Source organism: Panthera pardus, unplaced genomic scaffold, assembly GCF_024362965.1.
Source record: "Panthera pardus isolate Hobbes unplaced genomic scaffold, ASM2436296v1 HiC_scaffold_21, whole genome shotgun sequence".
In the NCBI taxonomy this organism is placed as follows: Eukaryota; Metazoa; Chordata; class Mammalia; order Carnivora; family Felidae; genus Panthera; species Panthera pardus.
Genome location: NW_026526777.1, coordinates 27394673 through 27411543, shown reverse-complemented (window position 1 = coordinate 27411543; position 16871 = coordinate 27394673). Strand labels below are relative to the sequence as shown.

At 46.7% G+C, this 16871-nt stretch overlaps 1 protein-coding gene and 1 pseudogene across 1 annotated transcript in view; one reads left to right on the top strand and one right to left on the bottom strand.

The window, feature by feature from the left end:
• The window catches only part of CHIT1 (chitinase 1), a 33999-nt gene extending 17510 nt beyond the window's left edge, over positions 1 to 16489 (bottom strand). Inside the window, exon 1 of the mRNA XM_019432081.2 lies at positions 16209 to 16489. Within this exon, the coding sequence (XP_019287626.2) occupies positions 16209 to 16219 (11 nt within the window). The 5' untranslated portion in view covers positions 16220 to 16489. The remainder of the gene's footprint in view (positions 1 to 16208) is intronic.
• LOC109256638 (etoposide-induced protein 2.4 homolog) lies at positions 4568 to 5604 on the top strand (annotated as a pseudogene).
• Positions 16490 to 16871: the final 382 nt, after the last annotated feature.

The following is a 16871-nucleotide window of genomic DNA, read 5'->3' as shown; positions in this document are numbered from 1 at the left end:
GACTCCTTTCCTCCTCTTTCCTTTTCTCTTTCTTTCTCTCTCTCCCTCTCTTCTTCCGTCCCTTATATATTTCTACACATAATTATTGATGTACAACAATGTCCATTACGCTCCTTGCAACATTCAAGAATGTAACATAAACCTAAAACAGGCTTAGGTGTTCCCTCTTGAGCCTGGAATTTTATATCCCATTAAAAAGGAATAAAGTGGGGCGGGGGGGGCGATCCTGGGTGGCTCAGTCGGTTGGGCATCCAACTCCTGATTTCAGTTCAGGTCATGATCTCACAGTTTGTGAGTTCAAGCCCCGCATCAGGCTCTTTGCTGATGGTGCAGAGCTCTCTTGCCCTCTCTCTCTCTCTCTCAAAATAAATAAATAAACATAAAAAAAAAAAAAAGAATACAGGGAATGGTTGTCTTGCTCAGTTGGTGGTATATGTGACTCTTGACTCTTGAGCCCTATGCTGGGTGTAGAGATTACTTAAAAATAAAATCTTCCACAAAAGAAATAAAGGGCGGGGAGGTGGGGGGGGGGTCGCCTGGGTGGCTCAGTCAGTTAAGCATTTGACTCTTGATTTTGGCTCAGGTCATGATCTCATGTTTGTGAATTCGAGCCCCGAATCAGACATTGCCGGGCTGTCATTGCAGAGCCCGCTTGAGATTCTCTCTCTCTCACCCTCTCTCTGCCCCTCCCCTGCTCCCCGTCTCTCTCAAAATAAATAAACTTTAAGAAAGAAGAAAGAAAGAAAGAAAGAAAGAAAGAAAGAAAGAAAGAAAGACCTTCCTTAATACATTGTTAAAGGGGAAAAGCAAGGTGTACCCATAGCACCTGACAGATTGAACTAAGGTATTTATCTCCACTCTTCTGAAGCTCCCCCAAAATAGCAGTTAAAGGAATAAAATGACATAAGACGGAGCAAATGGGAGAGGGGACCAAAATAGATGAGAGAGGTCAACAAATGTTCGACCATGCGTTCAAATGTTCACCTTTGATGATGAACACAGAGTGAACAAGTGGACCTAACTCAGCAGACCTGGAGAAGCTGAGACCTCAGACTGCAGGTGACGAGCCCACAGGAAGCAGGGGACTCATGCCAAGGCACCCTGGAAAGCCGCAGGAGTTGGCAGAATGTCATGAAGTGGGGCGAGGCTGACAATTATAGTTCTGGGTGAACTGTTACACCCCCAGATCCACTTTTTCCAGTGGCCTTGCCTGTCCAAGTGGGTTCTGCCCAGCGTCTTGGGAGCCAGCCAGAAAATGCAAGGAAGGACCAGAGCGACTGTAGACTTGGGAGCACCTTGCTCAGCACAGAGGGGAGTGAGGATGGGGGTGTGGACGCCAGACTGAAGACAGAGACGGATGACCGGAGAATTACGTGACAGTCTGCATGTGGGGTGTTCAGACCCCAGCCCTTCGCTCCACTACAGCCCCGAGCCGGGCATTGAAAAGTTATTCTCAGGGAAAACTGCCAAGGGAAAGTGACTGAAGCTCTGACCACCAACGCTCCAACGCCGTGTGGGGGCCCCCAGAGGAATACCCGTGTCCTGGTCCCATCACCCCAAGATGGGGCCTCAGATGAGAAACCTCCCAAGCCCCAGAGCTTCCGATGGCGATGATTCACGATCGCATGCGCAAGAAAAGCCAGGATCACCAGATGCTTGATGAAAGAGTCCCCACGTGAAGGATGGACCAAAACAAACAGAAAAAAAAAGGAACTTCAAGAAATCAGAGCAGGTGTCAGACAGGGCTTCGCATTTTCTTTTCTTTTTTTTTTTTAATTTTTTTTTTTAACGTTTATTTATTTTTGAGACAGAGAGAGACAGAGCATGAACGGGGGAGGGTCAGAGAGAGGGAGACACAGAATCGGAAACAGGCTCCAGGCTCTGAGCCATCAGCCCAGAGCCTGACACGGGGCTCGAACTCACGGACCGCGAGATGGTGACCTGAGCCGAAGTCGGACGCTTAACCGACTGAGCCACCCAGGCGCCCCAGGGCTTTGGATTTTCAACCTCGGGCAATTACGTTCTGACTATTCACAATGAGCAAACATCGCTTTCATTATTTACAAAAAAAAAAAAAAAATGGTTGATGAGCCTGTTGGCTGTATACCTTCTAGCTCGCAACTACTGTGCCAGGCGTTGGGCACCCCGAGATCCATTCACAGCCGCTGTCTCTGTGGAGCTAATAGCCTGCAGGGTTAGCACTGCTCTGGGCTGAGGTCATTCCTCAACGCAAATCCCTCGGGGAGGCGCAGCCTTCTGCGTAACTCACGCTTCGGCCCCTTGGAGGGAGCACTTTTGGTCCCAACCACAGGCTTTGAAGCTTTTCTTATCTTCCCCCAAACTTGAAGCTGAGACTCCTTATCACTCAAGGTTTTAAACGCGTGCAGCGGTGGTGGCCTTTAGCTCGGGACCTTGGACCGGGACTGCCCCTGAGATGGGTTCCACTCAGCCTCTAGGGAGCCAGGCAGACAGGATCGGCCAAAACACACACACACACACACACACACACACACACACACACACACACACAAAACCCCCGCTCCTTGTGGGAACATCTCAGCCCTAGAAGGGTTCCCTCAGCTCCCACTCAGAGGTTGTGCACAGGCTTCTATTTCAGGCACTTCCATCCACACTCCCCGCCTGCTGAGTGACTCCGAGGACGTGCTTCCTCTCCTGTGGGCCCCCCAAGGCCATCATGGGGTGCTTTGTCACATGCCCTGGGCTGGGCCCGGGCAGGGCCCGGCGGGACACGTCATACATCGTGCCCTTGTACACTCGTGTATGATTCTCACTCTCAATTCTGGGCCTTTGAGTTTTTCCTTTTTTAAAAAAAAAAACTAGCGTGCCCAAGCTTTGTGTATTTCACTCATCTTTTGAAGGAAAACACTCTCATATGTTTACTCATTGATTCTACAAGTTTAATAAGCTGGGAGGAACCCTTAAATAGTGATTGTGATGAATTGCTGGAGGCTGAGGGCGGGCTAGCTTGAGAATGAAAAGCCGCTGGGGGTCCAGTCTGAGGAGCGGTGTCAGGCGTTATAGATCTTCCCTCCGGAAGCCCCACTTCCTCCTCACGTTACAGTTTAGAGAAAGATCTCTTCAGGGGCGCCCGGGTGGTTCAGTCGGTTAAGTGTCCGAGTCTTGACTTCGGCTCAGGTCACGATCTCACAGTTCGTGGGATCGAGCCCCAAGTCGACTTTGGGATTCTCTCTCTCTCTCTCTCTCTCTTCCTCTCTCTCCGTCCCACCCCCACTTGCATGACCTCGCGGTTTGTGAGATCAAGCCCTGCATCGGGCTCTGCGCTGACAGTGGGGGGCCTGTTCGGGACTCCCTCTCTCCCTCCCTCCCTGCCCCTCCCCCTGCTTCTGTGCTCTCTCTCTCTCTCTCAAAATAAATAAACTTTAAAAAAAGTGTTAAAGAAATTCTTCAGAAAGAAGGGACATGACACAGGTCACAAACTCAGATCTGTATAACAAAGAGCACCAGAGAAGGAATAAATAAAGATACAATAAAATCTTTCCTGTTTCCTATTCTTAATGGATCTGATAGATAAGTCTTCAAAGTAATAATAGCAACAACGTGTTGGGGGATTATAGCATATGGATAAGTGAAATGAATGACAACAATGTTATGAGGGACAGAGGGAGGAATCGGGAATATTCTGTTGTAAGGTTAGCTGCACACTCGTGAAATGGTATAGAAGCTGGAGTAGGGGGCGCCTGGGTGGCTCAGTCGGTTAAGCGTCCGACTTCAGCTCAGGTCACGATCTCACGGTCCGTGAGTTCGAGCCCCACGTCGGGCTCTGGGCCGATGGCTCAGAGCCTGGAGCCTGCTTCCGATTCTGTGTCTCCCTCTCTCTCTGCCCCTCCCCCGTTCATGCTCTGTCTCTGTCTCAAAAATAAATAAATGTTAAAAAAAAATTAAAAAAAAAAAAAAAGAAGCTGGAGTAATGTTAGTTGTAAACGTATATTGCAAATACTAGGACAACCACCAAGAACGGTTTAAAAGAAGTACACGGTATGCCGATATGCTGAAAAAAAAAGAGGAAGTGCAATCTTGTGAAATGTTGAATTAAAACTAGAGAAGGCAGGAGCACCTGAGTGGCTCAGGAGGTTGAGCGCCTGCGTTCCACTCAGGTCATGATCTCGTGGTTTGTGAGTTTGAGCCCTGTTGACAGTGCAGGTCCTGCCTGGGATTCTCTCTCTCCCTCTGTCTCTGCCCTCCCCCCATTCTCTTTCTCTCAAAATAAATAAATAAACTTTAAAAAAATAATAAATATAAAGACACAGATTAAAAGTAAAAGGACGGAGGGGCACCCGGGTGGCTCAGTAGTTTGAGCGTCCAACTCTTGGATTTCGGCTCAGGCCGTGATCCCAGGATCATGTGATCGAGCCCCATGTTAACTCCACACCGAGCATGGAGACTGCTTCAGATTCTTTCTCTCTCAGGCTTCCATTCTGAATGCTTCGTTCCTTTCTCTGATCTTGTTAGTTTCCACTCGGAGTATCCTCTTTCTTGAAGAGAAGGTCCTTCATGATGAGAGATTTTGAGATGCTTCTGTCTCCTCTGCGTAGTTGGTAAGTTTTGGGTGGTGAAGACATGGCTGACAGGTGTCAAACCTTTTTCTAGGACTTTGCCAGGGAAATCAAAGACTCCCTGTAGGGAATTTGTGCCATCTCAAAGCTACATGCTCAGATTCAGCAAAAGAGAGAGGAGCAGCGTCCAAGAAGGGCAAGCAGGTGTGCTGACGCCGAGGACAGCCCAACGTACAGAAAGGAAGCAGGAGACTGAGCCGCATAGCCTTAGTGGAATTTTCCAGTGCTGCACTTGGGGTGGCGGGGCATTCTGGTTGAGTCTCCTCTTGTTTTATCAGGTGTTCATTTCTGTACTCCACTCCATAACAGCCCAAATTGTCAGCGATCCATCACTACGTGGAGATGTTTCTTCCTTCCATCCATTTTCAGTGCTCTTTGCATGCTTCCTCTGTGCTTAGCAAAGTTGTCAACGCCATTTGTTTTCAAGACATAGCTGATCTAGCATCTGAGGTATCAGGGAGGAAGCCTCACCCATTCCCTAGTCTCAGCCAAATAATTACTGACATGCTCTTCAACCTTTTGCGGCAGGCTCTTTTTCTCATCCGGGGGATGTTTGTGAGTCTCCTTCTCAACCACCTTGTTGGTCAGCTCGTTAGTCTTCTGCGTATGTCCCTCCTCTACTCACTGTACTGCTTTGAATATCATTGGTTCAATAGAGGAATTGAAAGGCACCAGCAGTTGTCAAGCACAGAAAGGAACTGGCCTCACCACTTTGGATTTGGGTTGCCCTTGGCTTTCCACACAGCAACGCCGTCCTGGTATATTCTCAGTGGATGCCTCCTCCCCATCCTTGTTCCTCTGTTCATTATGGGCGGCAATGAAGCAAAGACCCCTGGCACGGCATGCCTTTTGCAGTGGCGCCTCTTCTCCTTGGTGGTTTTCTTAAGCAACAGACTTTTCCACAAGACGGTCTACCTATGGTCTGCCCTGAGTAGCTCAATCTCTGCAGAGAAATTCCCTTCACCGCCATCGCTCTCCTGCCAAACTGAAGGCTGCTGCCGGCCACTGAGTCACCTGCCATCCAAAGGGGATGGGTGGGATCGGAAGGAGGCTGTAGGATCTCTTTTCCTTGTCCCTTCCTCCACCTGGGAAGGCAAGACCCACTCTGCCAAGGGCCCGCTGCATATTCCCTTCTCTCTGAGGAATTGGGATCTTTGTCACTGGTGCACATAAGGCAGAATCTTCCCGACCCCAGGATGTGGATTTTTGACACCGGTGATTCTGAATGGACCACAGGTTTTTCTGCAGCTCTTTTCTAGCACTTGTCGGCCCCCGTGCCTGGAGCGATTTGAATACTTTTTTCTTTTTTCTCCCTGTGCTATTTATCCTTGCAACTCCCCTTCCTGCCTTCCACCATCGTTGGATGAATGGATTTTGTAATTTTAGCTGTTGTATTTTGTGGACCGTTATTTTTTGTTGTTTTTCTGCGAGGCACATATATTGGATGTGGGAGGTGAAGGAATATCTCATTTGCTCCTGGTCACTCCCTTTATAGCCATCACTGTCTTGTTTCTTGTAAGTCAGGTTAGATTTTAGTCTCTCTTGCTCTACTGCAAAACGCAAACTCGAAGAGATGGGACAGGAGGAAAGACCTCACAGCCAGGTCTGCGGGTTTTGAGGAGTGATTTTCCTTCTTCCCCTTAATGGGGAAAAAAGCCTTTTTTTCACCGGTACATTTAAAGTTATCCAGCTGTAGGGAGGTATCAGTTTTGGGCAAGTGCCACTGCAACACCAAATTCTCAGAGAACCTGAACTTTTAACTCGAGATCTGAAGAGTACTGTTGGCTACTGCTGGGTCTGTGTGGCATTTCAAAGAAATACTGGTTGCTGCAAATAGGACCTGAAGGGGTAAACTTATTTTTTTAATGTTTATTTGAGAGAGAGAGAGAGAAGAGAGAGAGAGAGAATGAGCAGGGGAGGGTGAGAGAGAGAGGGAGCCACAGAATCTGAAGCAAGCTCCAGGCTCTGAGCTGTCAGCACAGAGGCCAACACACGGCTTGAACCCAGGAACCATGAGATCATGACCTGAGCTGAAGTTGGATACTTAACCGACTTAGCCACCCAGGAGCCCCTGAAGGGGTAATCTTATTAAACCCATTAAGGCTGTGGGGGAAAAAAAAAAGAGTCTCTCTCTCTCTCTCTCTCTCTCTCTCTCTCTCTCAAAATAAATACATAAACTTTAAAAAAGAAAAAGTAAAAGGATGGAGAAAGATATCCTATGCTGATACTAATCAAAATGAATCTGAAGCAGATGTTAACTTCAGACAAAGCAGACTTCAGGACAAGAAAACAAGAACAAGAAAAATGATCAGAGATAAAGAGGGACATTACATAAACATAAAAGTGTTAATTCTCCAAGAATACATGGTAATTCTTAATGTGTGTATACAATAGGACATCAAAATATTGAGGAAAAAGCTGAGAACTTCAAGGAGAAACAGACAAATCTATTATATTTGGAGACTTCAACACCCATCCAGGAACTAACAGATCCAGCGGGTATAAGATCAGTTAGAATATAATTGAACTGAGCAACACTATTAATCAGCTGGATCTAATTGACATTTATAGAACACTTCACTCAACAAGAGCATAATCCACATTCCCCACAAGCTTACATGGAACAGTCACCAAGATGGAACACATTCTGGGCCATAAAACATATCTTAACCTATTTAAAAGAATAATAGTCATGCAAAGTATGCTGTTAGGTCACAATGGACTTAAACTAGAAATCAGTTGGGGCGCCTGGGTGGCGCAGTCGGTTAAGTGTCCGACTTCAGCCAGGTCACGATCTCGCGGTCCGTGGGTTCGTGCCCCGCGTCGGGCTCTGGGCTGATGGCTCGGAGCCTGGAGCCTGTTTCCGATTCTGTGTCTCCCTCTCTCTCTGCCCCTCCCCCGTTCATGCTCTGTCTCTCTCTGTCCCAAAAATAAATAAAAAACGTTGAAAAAAAAATTAAAAAAAAAAAAAACAACTAGAAATCAGTAGCAGAAAGATGGCTGGAAAATCATAAGATATATGAAGGTTAAACAACACACTTCTAAGTAATACAAGGGTCAAAAAAGTCTCAAGAGAAATGAAAAAATACTTCAAGCCAGATGAAAGTGAAAATACAACACCAAGATTTGTGTGATGCTTTGTTCTGGATATTTCCTTTGGATCTCTCATTCAGTTTACTAATTCTCTCTTTAACTGCATCTAGTCTGCTGTAAAATTCCTTTTTTGAGTTCTTATGTTCAGTTTAAAATTTTTTTTCAGTTTTATAATTTATATTTGCATCTTTTTCAAGTCGGTTATGTCACATTATTTAGTTTCCAGTTCTCTGCAAATATTCATCTATTTTCTATCTCCTTGAACATAGTAAGCACAGTTATTTTAAAGTATGTGTCCGATAACTGCAACATCCCTTTTGGGTCTGGGTCTATTTCTTAGTTGTTTCTACTGGTTTTCATTCATGTAGTTTTGCCTTCTCCTTTGTCCAGTTAAATTTTATACCTATTTATCTTATTTACTTTTCCTTTGTGTTGAAGTATAACGTATGTACATTACAATGTATACATCTTACATGTACAGTTAAATGAATTATTATAATGTGCACACCTGTATAACCTATATTTCTATTATGGTGGAGAACAACTTTGTCACTCCAGAAACTTCTCTTGTGCCTTTCCCAGTCAATCTGTAACCCCTCACACCAAAACCACTGATTTTATTCTATGGTCATAGATTTAGTTTTGTCTGTGTTAGAATGTCATATAAATAGAATCACAAAGTATATACCCTTTAGCATCTGGCATATTTCAGTCAGCATAACGTTTTGAGACTCATCCATAGTATTGTGTTTATCAATATTTGTTTCCTTCAATTGCTGAGAAGTATTTCATTGTATAATTATACTACAGTTTGTGTATACATTCCTCCTGTTAATTGACTTTGGGTTGTTTCTATTTTGGGGTTGTTATGAATGTAAATCTTCTATGAATATTCATGTATAAGTCTCTTTGTGGACATATGTTTTTATTTTCTTTGGTGCGTTCATCAGTTCAGGCTGCTATAACAAAATACCGTAGACTGGCTGGCTAAGACAATTAGCATTTACTTCTCACAATTCTGGAGCCTGGAAGTCCAAGCTCAGGATGCCAGCATGGTTGGGTTTTTGGTGACAGCACTTTTCCTGGTTTACATCTGACCATCTTCTCATGGTACCCTAACATGGAAGAGAGACTGATGTCTCTCTTGTCTCCTTTTATAAAGATACTAATCCTATTCATGAGGGCTCCACTCTCCTTCCCAAAGGCTTCATTAATTACTCCCCAAAGTCTCCATCACATTGGAGGTGAGGTTTTCATGAACTGGGGGGGGGAGAGAAGACACACACATTCAGTCCGTAACATCTGGATAAATATATAGGTGTGGAATTACAGGATCATTGAGTAGATGTGTGTTTAACTTTATAAGAACCTCCAAGCAGCTTTGCAAAGTAGTTGTACCATTTGACACATCCAAAAGCAATGTGTGAGAGTTCCAGTTATGCCAAATACTTGCCAACATGTGTTGTTGCTGGTTTCAGAAATTTTAAATATTCTGGTGGGCGTGTAGTGACAGCTCACTGTGGTTTTTATTTTTTCCTGCTGACTAATGATGTTGAGCACTCTTTCTTGTGTTTACTGTCCATTTGTATGTCTTCTTATGTAAAGTGTCTGAGTCTGTCATCCATATTTTTCTTGAGTTGTTTGGTTTTGTTACTGTGTTATGCAAGTTTTTTAAATATATTCTGGACAGAAGTGCATGTTCAGATACATGTATTGTGACTGTTTTCTACCAATCTTTGGTTTTGTCTATTTCTTTTCTCAGTTGAGTCTTTTGATGAACAGCAGTCTTTAATTTTGAGTAAATCATATTCTAAGACTTCATAAAAGAAGTATTTCTTTTATGGTTAGCTTTTTTTTTTTTTTAATTCTGTGTAGGACATCACTTGACCATATGTGTGTGGGTCTATTTCAGAACTCTGTTCTGCTCCACTGGATGACTTCTTTTGACCTGTCTTCAAATTCATATGCTCCCATACCTATTTTTTTTTTAATTTTTTTTAAACATTTATTTATTTTTGAGACAGAGAGAGACAGAGCATGAACGGGGGAGGGTCAGAGAGAGGGAGACACAGAATCCGAAACAGGCTCCAGGCTCTGAGCTGTCAGCACAGAGCCCGACGCGGGGCTTGAACCCACAGACCGCGAGATCATGACCTGAGCCGAAGTCGGCCGCTCAACCGACTGAGCCACCCAGGCACCCCGCTCCCATACCTATTGATGTCTCCTTTGCTAGATGAAAATTTTAACTTTGCTACTTCCAGTTTTTGTCAAAGTGAATTGTATTCTAAAATCCCAGTTCATAATGATGAAATCTTTATTATACCATATATAATTGTAAGAATTATCTTTACCTCATTTTTTTCTGGACTTTTGCATCATGTGAATCACAATTATTTAGTTTGTGTAGTTTTATTTGGTTCTACTGATTTAATTGTTCTTTGCCTTTTGTTTTAGAACTTCATTTTTTGAGTTCTTCATTTTGATTCACTTCTTAGCTGGCAGGGATATTTCCTAATGTAGTATTTTTCAAAAAGATTTTATGGAAGAGCCCTCCCACTACGCCCTCGCCCCCAAAGGAACCCACTAACATCTGTAGCAATTAACAATTTATTGCCTTTCAGCTCTAAATCCACCCTTCATATAAGCCTGGAACAGTTCTCCCTTGCCTGTTGGTACATGTTAAACTTTGTCGGTAGAGAGCGCTAGAGGAACAAGGTAGTGGGGAGAGGAAATTTCTGTTCAGGGTTGTAGGACCCCAGGGGGGAACCCTGGGGGCGTTCATACCCAGCTAGTTTCGGCATCACTCCTTGCTGGCATCTTCGTGGCTAGTTCTGTGGGTGCCCCACCTGTTTTCCAAGATTCTGCTGCACCTTCACAAGGGTGATTCCCAAAGGAGAGGTGACTGGGCCAGTTTCCGGTAAAGTGCAGGACTCAGTGCTCTCCCAGGAGCAGCTTCCCAAAGGTTTCTGAGTGAGCCCTAGATGGTTTTGCCATGAGTTCATCAGCATCCCCCAAAAGCAACTTCCTGGGGAAATTACTTGGGCACCCAACAGAAGGCTTCCAGCCAACAGCCCCAACCTGCCATTCTCTGCTCATCAATCTTGGCTCTCTGAGTATGGACCAGCTTTGTCCAGAAACAACCCAGACAGTTTCTCTGCCACCCAGGGAGCTGTAACCATGCTTTCTCCAACAAGAGCTGAACCCCAGCCTTGGGTGCTCCCTCCCCTTCCAAGTGTGTTTCTTCTTTGTGTGTTCTCTGTCAGTCCTAGGAGATTCTTTAATCTTCCCTTCTATTCCCACCGTGTAGTTAATTCCCTACACAAAATAGTTGATATTTCTTCTATCAAACCTTCCCTGTTCAAATTACTGTATGATTCCTCTCTCCTAGAGCAGAGGCTAGGGAAAACTGTGGGTCATTTTTTGCCTTCTCTACTCTGAATAGAAAGAACCAATGGAATCCTAATGCTATTAACATCTCTGAATATTGCACTGGTTTCTAGAATCTTCACAGAGCAGGAATCCTGCAGAATTATGGCTTGCTGGAAAGGTGCTATGTAGGGCGAGGTCATTGTACACGCCATAACAAGGCAGTCAGACCAGTTGGAGAAAGTGCTGCCAGTGTTCCATAAAAACTGTCCTTCCTGACTTCTGCTCCTATGTCACTGAGCCTACTGTTCTCTTATAATCTGTTGGTTGGAATCATAGTCCTGTTTCCCTCTTTGAGGTCCTTCACACCTGCCCTTAGCCATCCTCCCTGCCATTGCCCTGCCCAGGCCCTGATCACCTAGCCTAGGCTGATGGCTTCCTCTGGGGATGTGATGTCCCATCACCCCATTCGTTCCTGAGTGCCCAGCTTAAGCTTCACCTCCTGGGAAGCTTCCCCACCAGCTTCACCCATTGTTTCTCCCTGTTCTTTCCTCTCCAATGATCTGTGCTGGTCTTAAAGATATTTTCCTAAATCTGCTTTGCCATGTAACTGATCATCCCTACCAACCTGAGCTGCCTTGATGAAACCTAGTTCAGATTAGCCCAGGAAATGCACTTATTTGTGTGGAAATGGCGCCCTCTGTTGGTAAATGTATGTAATGACTGAAATTTTTTCATCCGCTGCTGATCTTCATTGACTGCCCAAAGCAGAGAGAACCAGTGATAGCCAGGAAAAATTCAGCCGCCCCTCTCCACTCATCCCATTGCCTTAGCAGGTGAAATTCAATCCACTGACCAACCCACCAGATTTCTATCCCTTACTATGACACTAGAAGGTTTCTGATGCTCTGGTCTCCTGGGTAACAATGTCTAACATTTTTTTGAACACTTGCTGTACATCAGGTATGGGACTAACTTCTTTATCTATATTATATCATTGTATCTTCAGAGCAATTTTATGAGGTAAACACTTGGGTCAGGTTCCCTAAAAGCAGATTTCAGCACATGTGGTCTACTGAAGAAGAACTTTCAGGAGAAAGAAAAAGAAGCAGGATAGGGCAGGGGATGGAGCTAAGTGAGGCTGTGGTCTCAGCTGTGGACCAGCATCAGCCTGATCCTGCAGGGGAGCTCCAGAGCAGGGATTGTACCAGAGATAATCCTACCTTAAGGTAAGGGGGTTGGCCTTTCCTGCCCCTGAGTCAGCCAGTCACTGACTGCAGGCCCCCAGGCAAGGCAGCTTCCATTCAGCCAAGGGAACTCACTGGAAAGGAAGACCTGTGAACTGTTAGCACCAGTCTTCACACAACTGCGGGTCAACTAGCCCAGGAAAGAGGATCTGGCTGGGCACAAAGTGTCAGCAACAGTGTTTTTATTTCTACTATGCAAATGTGGAATCGGTAATCTTTCACATCGGTAAGTGCTTTGCAGAATTTAGCGTGTTTTCATCAATTCAATTTCATCTCATTCAATGTTGCAGTAACCTTGAGAGGTAGTGATTATAATGCCCCTTATAGGAACCAGGGAAGTGACAAGGTAGGAGAGTTCCTCCAGATCACCCAGCCAGATAACTGTCTTCTCTGTTTGTGAATAGCATCTTCTCAGATATAGAGCCAGCCGTTGTGGCTCCTACTTCAGATTCTCCTCGGTGATGTGAAGGTTCTAGTGGTCTACAGTACGATCGTAAAGCCCTTTTAACTCAGACTAAGTTCTAATGAAGCTGCCAACCACCCCTTCTGAGATTGGGTAAAAGAAAACATACTTCCTTCCCCAAACGGGGCCATGCCTTGCCTACGTGAGATTGTTCTGGGCTCACAAAACTCCTACAACACTCCTCAATGGAAAGAGCATTGCTCACCTGTTTTAGCAGGCTTCCTTGGCAAAGTTTCCTTAGAGGCGTCCCAAGTGGCCACAGTCTGTCAGAGGAGACTGGGGTGGGGTTGGGGGGCTACCTGAATGCAGCTTTCACCTACCCCAAGAGGTTGGCCGTGTAGCAAGTCCAATGGCAGAAAGATGGAGTTTCCTGGATCTCAGGGGGAATATTGCCTCCACGACCCTCTCAGGGGCCTGGACTTTGGCCTCAAGGTGCCTCTGGATCCATCAAAGACCCCTGGGCTGCCTCGAATAAATGAGCGTGAAAAGTTGCATTAGATAAGCTTCCCCCTCCACCTCCTCCCATGCCATCATGGTTCCAAGGAATGCTTCACACCCAAGACCTTATAGCAATACAGCTGGAATACACATGGGTGCCCCAGAAACATCATATTGTGGTAGAAGAATGTGGGTTTAAGATCTCATTGACTCAGGTCCAAACTCCTACTCCATCACTTACTAGGTATCTCAGTCAGGGTGAGGTACAAATGAAGGTAACAGAAAACCTGCACCAACGTGGCCTTAACAAGGTGGTTTATGTTTCTCCCGCGTAAAAGCCTAGAGGTAGTCTTCTTCCAGATCACTGTTCTGCTGTTCTTATTGGGTGGCCCTTGTCCTCACGGTTCAAGGTGGCACCTAGCTGCCAAACAGCAAAATAGAAGTAGGAACCAAGAGGAAGGGGCAGAGGGCACAAAACAAACCGCTTTAAGGAAGGTTCCTAGAAACTGCCACAAGACTTTTACTTCTCACTGGTCAGAACTCAGTCACATGACCATGCCTAGCCACACAGGAGGCTGGGAAATGTAGTCTCCTTTCTGGGCAGCTCTAACTGCCTAGACAAGTAGTAGACAATTATTGGGGAACTACTAATAGCTTCTACCACGGAAGGTGTGTGACCTTGGACAAGTCTCACGACCTCTCTGGGCGTGGAGATAATGTTACCTTACCTTATACAAGCTGTTGTTAGTAACTGAAACCTCACGTGCAAACCATCCAGCCCAGAGCCCGGAGCATGCTGCGCACCACCTCCCTTTTTTCTCCTCTCTGATTCCAGGGTTCTGGAATGTGTGGTTTCCGGAATTCCTCTCAAATGTGGCCAGGGCTCCTGTAACCAGTTTCTGAGTGTTCTCCCCAACCTGACTCCCAGGGTCAGCCCAAAAATTTCCCAGGGCTTCTGCGGTTGGGCCTCAGAGTACTAGAATAAGCCAATAGTGACTTGCCTCATCCCCACGCCTACCCCCCCGGAATCTGTGAAAAGAGATTCTCCCCACCCACCTTTCTTAATCAGCTAGCGATTTTGTGCAAGAGAACACCGGTCGGTCGCAGCTCCTTCACTGGAGCCTCAGATTCGTGTCCTGGTGCTGGTGGCTGAAGCCCGGGAGAGTCAGGATTATTCAAGGAAAGATCTCAGAGGTGCAAAAGCCTGTACAAAGTCTGGGGCAGCTCCCCTGACGAGGTCTCTCTGTGCACAAGAAGGGACCCGCTCCTCACACACATCAGACTCTTCTATCAAAAGACTCCCAAAGGCTGAGAGCGTGACCCTTAACCAGATGCTCCCCCGACCCCCAAGTTTAGAGCATAACCCAAAGCAAGTGACCATAAGTAAAAGCATTTCTTCCAGCCTCCTCTCGCTTCTTTGAAATGCACTCGAGGTGTACATTTTGCTGGGTTCCTTCAGAATATATTTCCCTAAATTTTTTCTGGTTAAATTAACTCTCCAGCAAGATATACCATGTTTTTCCTTCAGATTCATCTGGCCTTGGCCCAGTGTACATATTTCTTGGAGTCGCTGCATGATCCCCTTCCCTTCCTGCACAGCCTCATGCCATACAACCATGGCATCTTGGTCTTTGAACAACATGGGTTTTGCATTGCACCCGTCCGCCTCTATACAGATTTCTTTTGACAAATACACTCTAGAGCTGTAAATGTAGCTTCTCTTCCTTATGACTTGCGTAATAATATTTTCTTTTTTCTAGCTTTCTTGTAAGAATCTGGTATGCAACACATATAGGATACAGAATAATGGCTAGTCGAGTGTTTATGTTTTCGGTAAGAATTTTGGCCAACAGTAGGCTCTTAGTAATTAAGTTTTGGGGAGTCAAACGTTACCCTCGAATTTTTGACTGTGTGGAGGGTTGGTGCCTAATCGTCCCCCCTATGCTGTCCAGTCAACTGTGTTATCCTCGTTGCCAGATTTGGAAACTGAGATTCTGAGAGGTTACGCAGATTGCCCAAGGTAACACAGAGAGTAACAGGTTGAACTGGGATTCAGATCCCAGTCTATCTGGTTCCAAATCCTGGTCCTGTAATTATGCTACAGTAAACAGGGGTAACCCACGGCCCATACTGGAACTTGTTGCTAAGGGATCTTGGCCACACAGCAGAATGGGTAAGTAGGGTGTGCCGTGAAGGAAGTCTTCTCGCAGGTGAGGAGATCGAGCTTGGGGGACTGTGGGGTCATCGACCCCAGTGGTTACCACCAAATCAACCAAGCAAGAAGTCCGGAGGCTGGAGAGGTGCTGTGAGTAATAACATGGGATCAGCTTGGGGCTCACCCATACACTCTTCATATCACCCTGGCCTCAAGGGCAGAGAGCCAGGACCAGGTAGAAGTGAGAAAGCCCTGGATCCCTAGGCAGAAACTCTGAAAAGGAAAAGCTTCTTTGGGAGCTGCAGTCAGTCATGAGGAATTTATTTCAGCCTGAAATACGGGGGCGTCCAGGAGGAGGGACGCCAAGGTGGTCCCGGCCCAAGAAAAGCAGAAAGAACGTGGACGCTGTCTCAACCTGTAGGTTCTCTAGAAGGCAGAAGAGGGGCCCCTCGCTAGAAGGACTAGTAAGTGGCCCTTGTAATCCCGGAGAGGCTGGGTGTCGAGGAGAGGATGACACAGGAGACTCCTGACATGGAGGGAACGATCCAGGCCTGGCTCCCCGCCAGAGACACCATCCTGGCCTCAGCCTCAGGAGTCCCCCAACCTTCACCTTTGGGGCCATTTCACCTTCGCGTGTAAATTCAGTGTGGCTCCCTGCCTGAGGATGCGATCTCTTGGTAGGTCCATCTGGCCTGCTTTTCCCATGATTGAGAGCTCCCCCCTTAGGAGGGCCATGGCAGGCTCCTTCTCCTGGACCCCTGGTTCCTACCACAGGACCCTCTACCTTCTAGGCACTGATTCCACAGCGATGGGTGCCCGCCTTGTCCCACTGCCCCTGTCTGACCACGTACCTGTTGAACATCAGTAATTCCTTTGGCCTAGATGCTCACGAGTGGGCCTAGGATGTAGAAATGGCTCCTCAGCCTCCTTCAAAGAAGCTTTCCGTGTCACACAGCCACCTCGGGCGTGTTCACACCACTGAGTACGAGGAGCTGCTGTTCAGGCAGGTCACGTGGAGCCCGATGGTGTCAGCGGTGTGGCGTTGGCCACTGTGCAGCCAGGGAGAACAGGGCAAGGGGGAGGCCTTGGCCAATGGAGACGAGAAGACACTGCAGACTCACCAGCAGGGGGAGCCGGGCCTCCGTGTTGGTCTACGCCGCCCGGCTGGGAGCTGGGCACGTCTCCGCAGGTGTTGGCTCCTGGAAGGCGTGTCAGGCCGGGAAAACGCACCCGGTCCCAGGGGCCTAAAATAGCTGACGGTGTTTATTTAAAGCCAGTCACCCTATCTCACCGGCTGACTCCCCTGGGTGTGTGCGTAGATAGAAGTACTTGAGTGCACAGAGCGTGCGACAAGCCGAATGCGGGGGCAGTGGCTCCGTGTGGCCCTGGGTTTGTCCTGAGTGGAGGGAAGGGGCCTCTCCCGTCAGCCCATGTCCCGGGTTCCAAGCAGTGGCCAGGCAGCCTGTTTCCTGGGCTTGGAGATGGGGTCCCCGGTGCTGGGCAAGGGTCTGGAA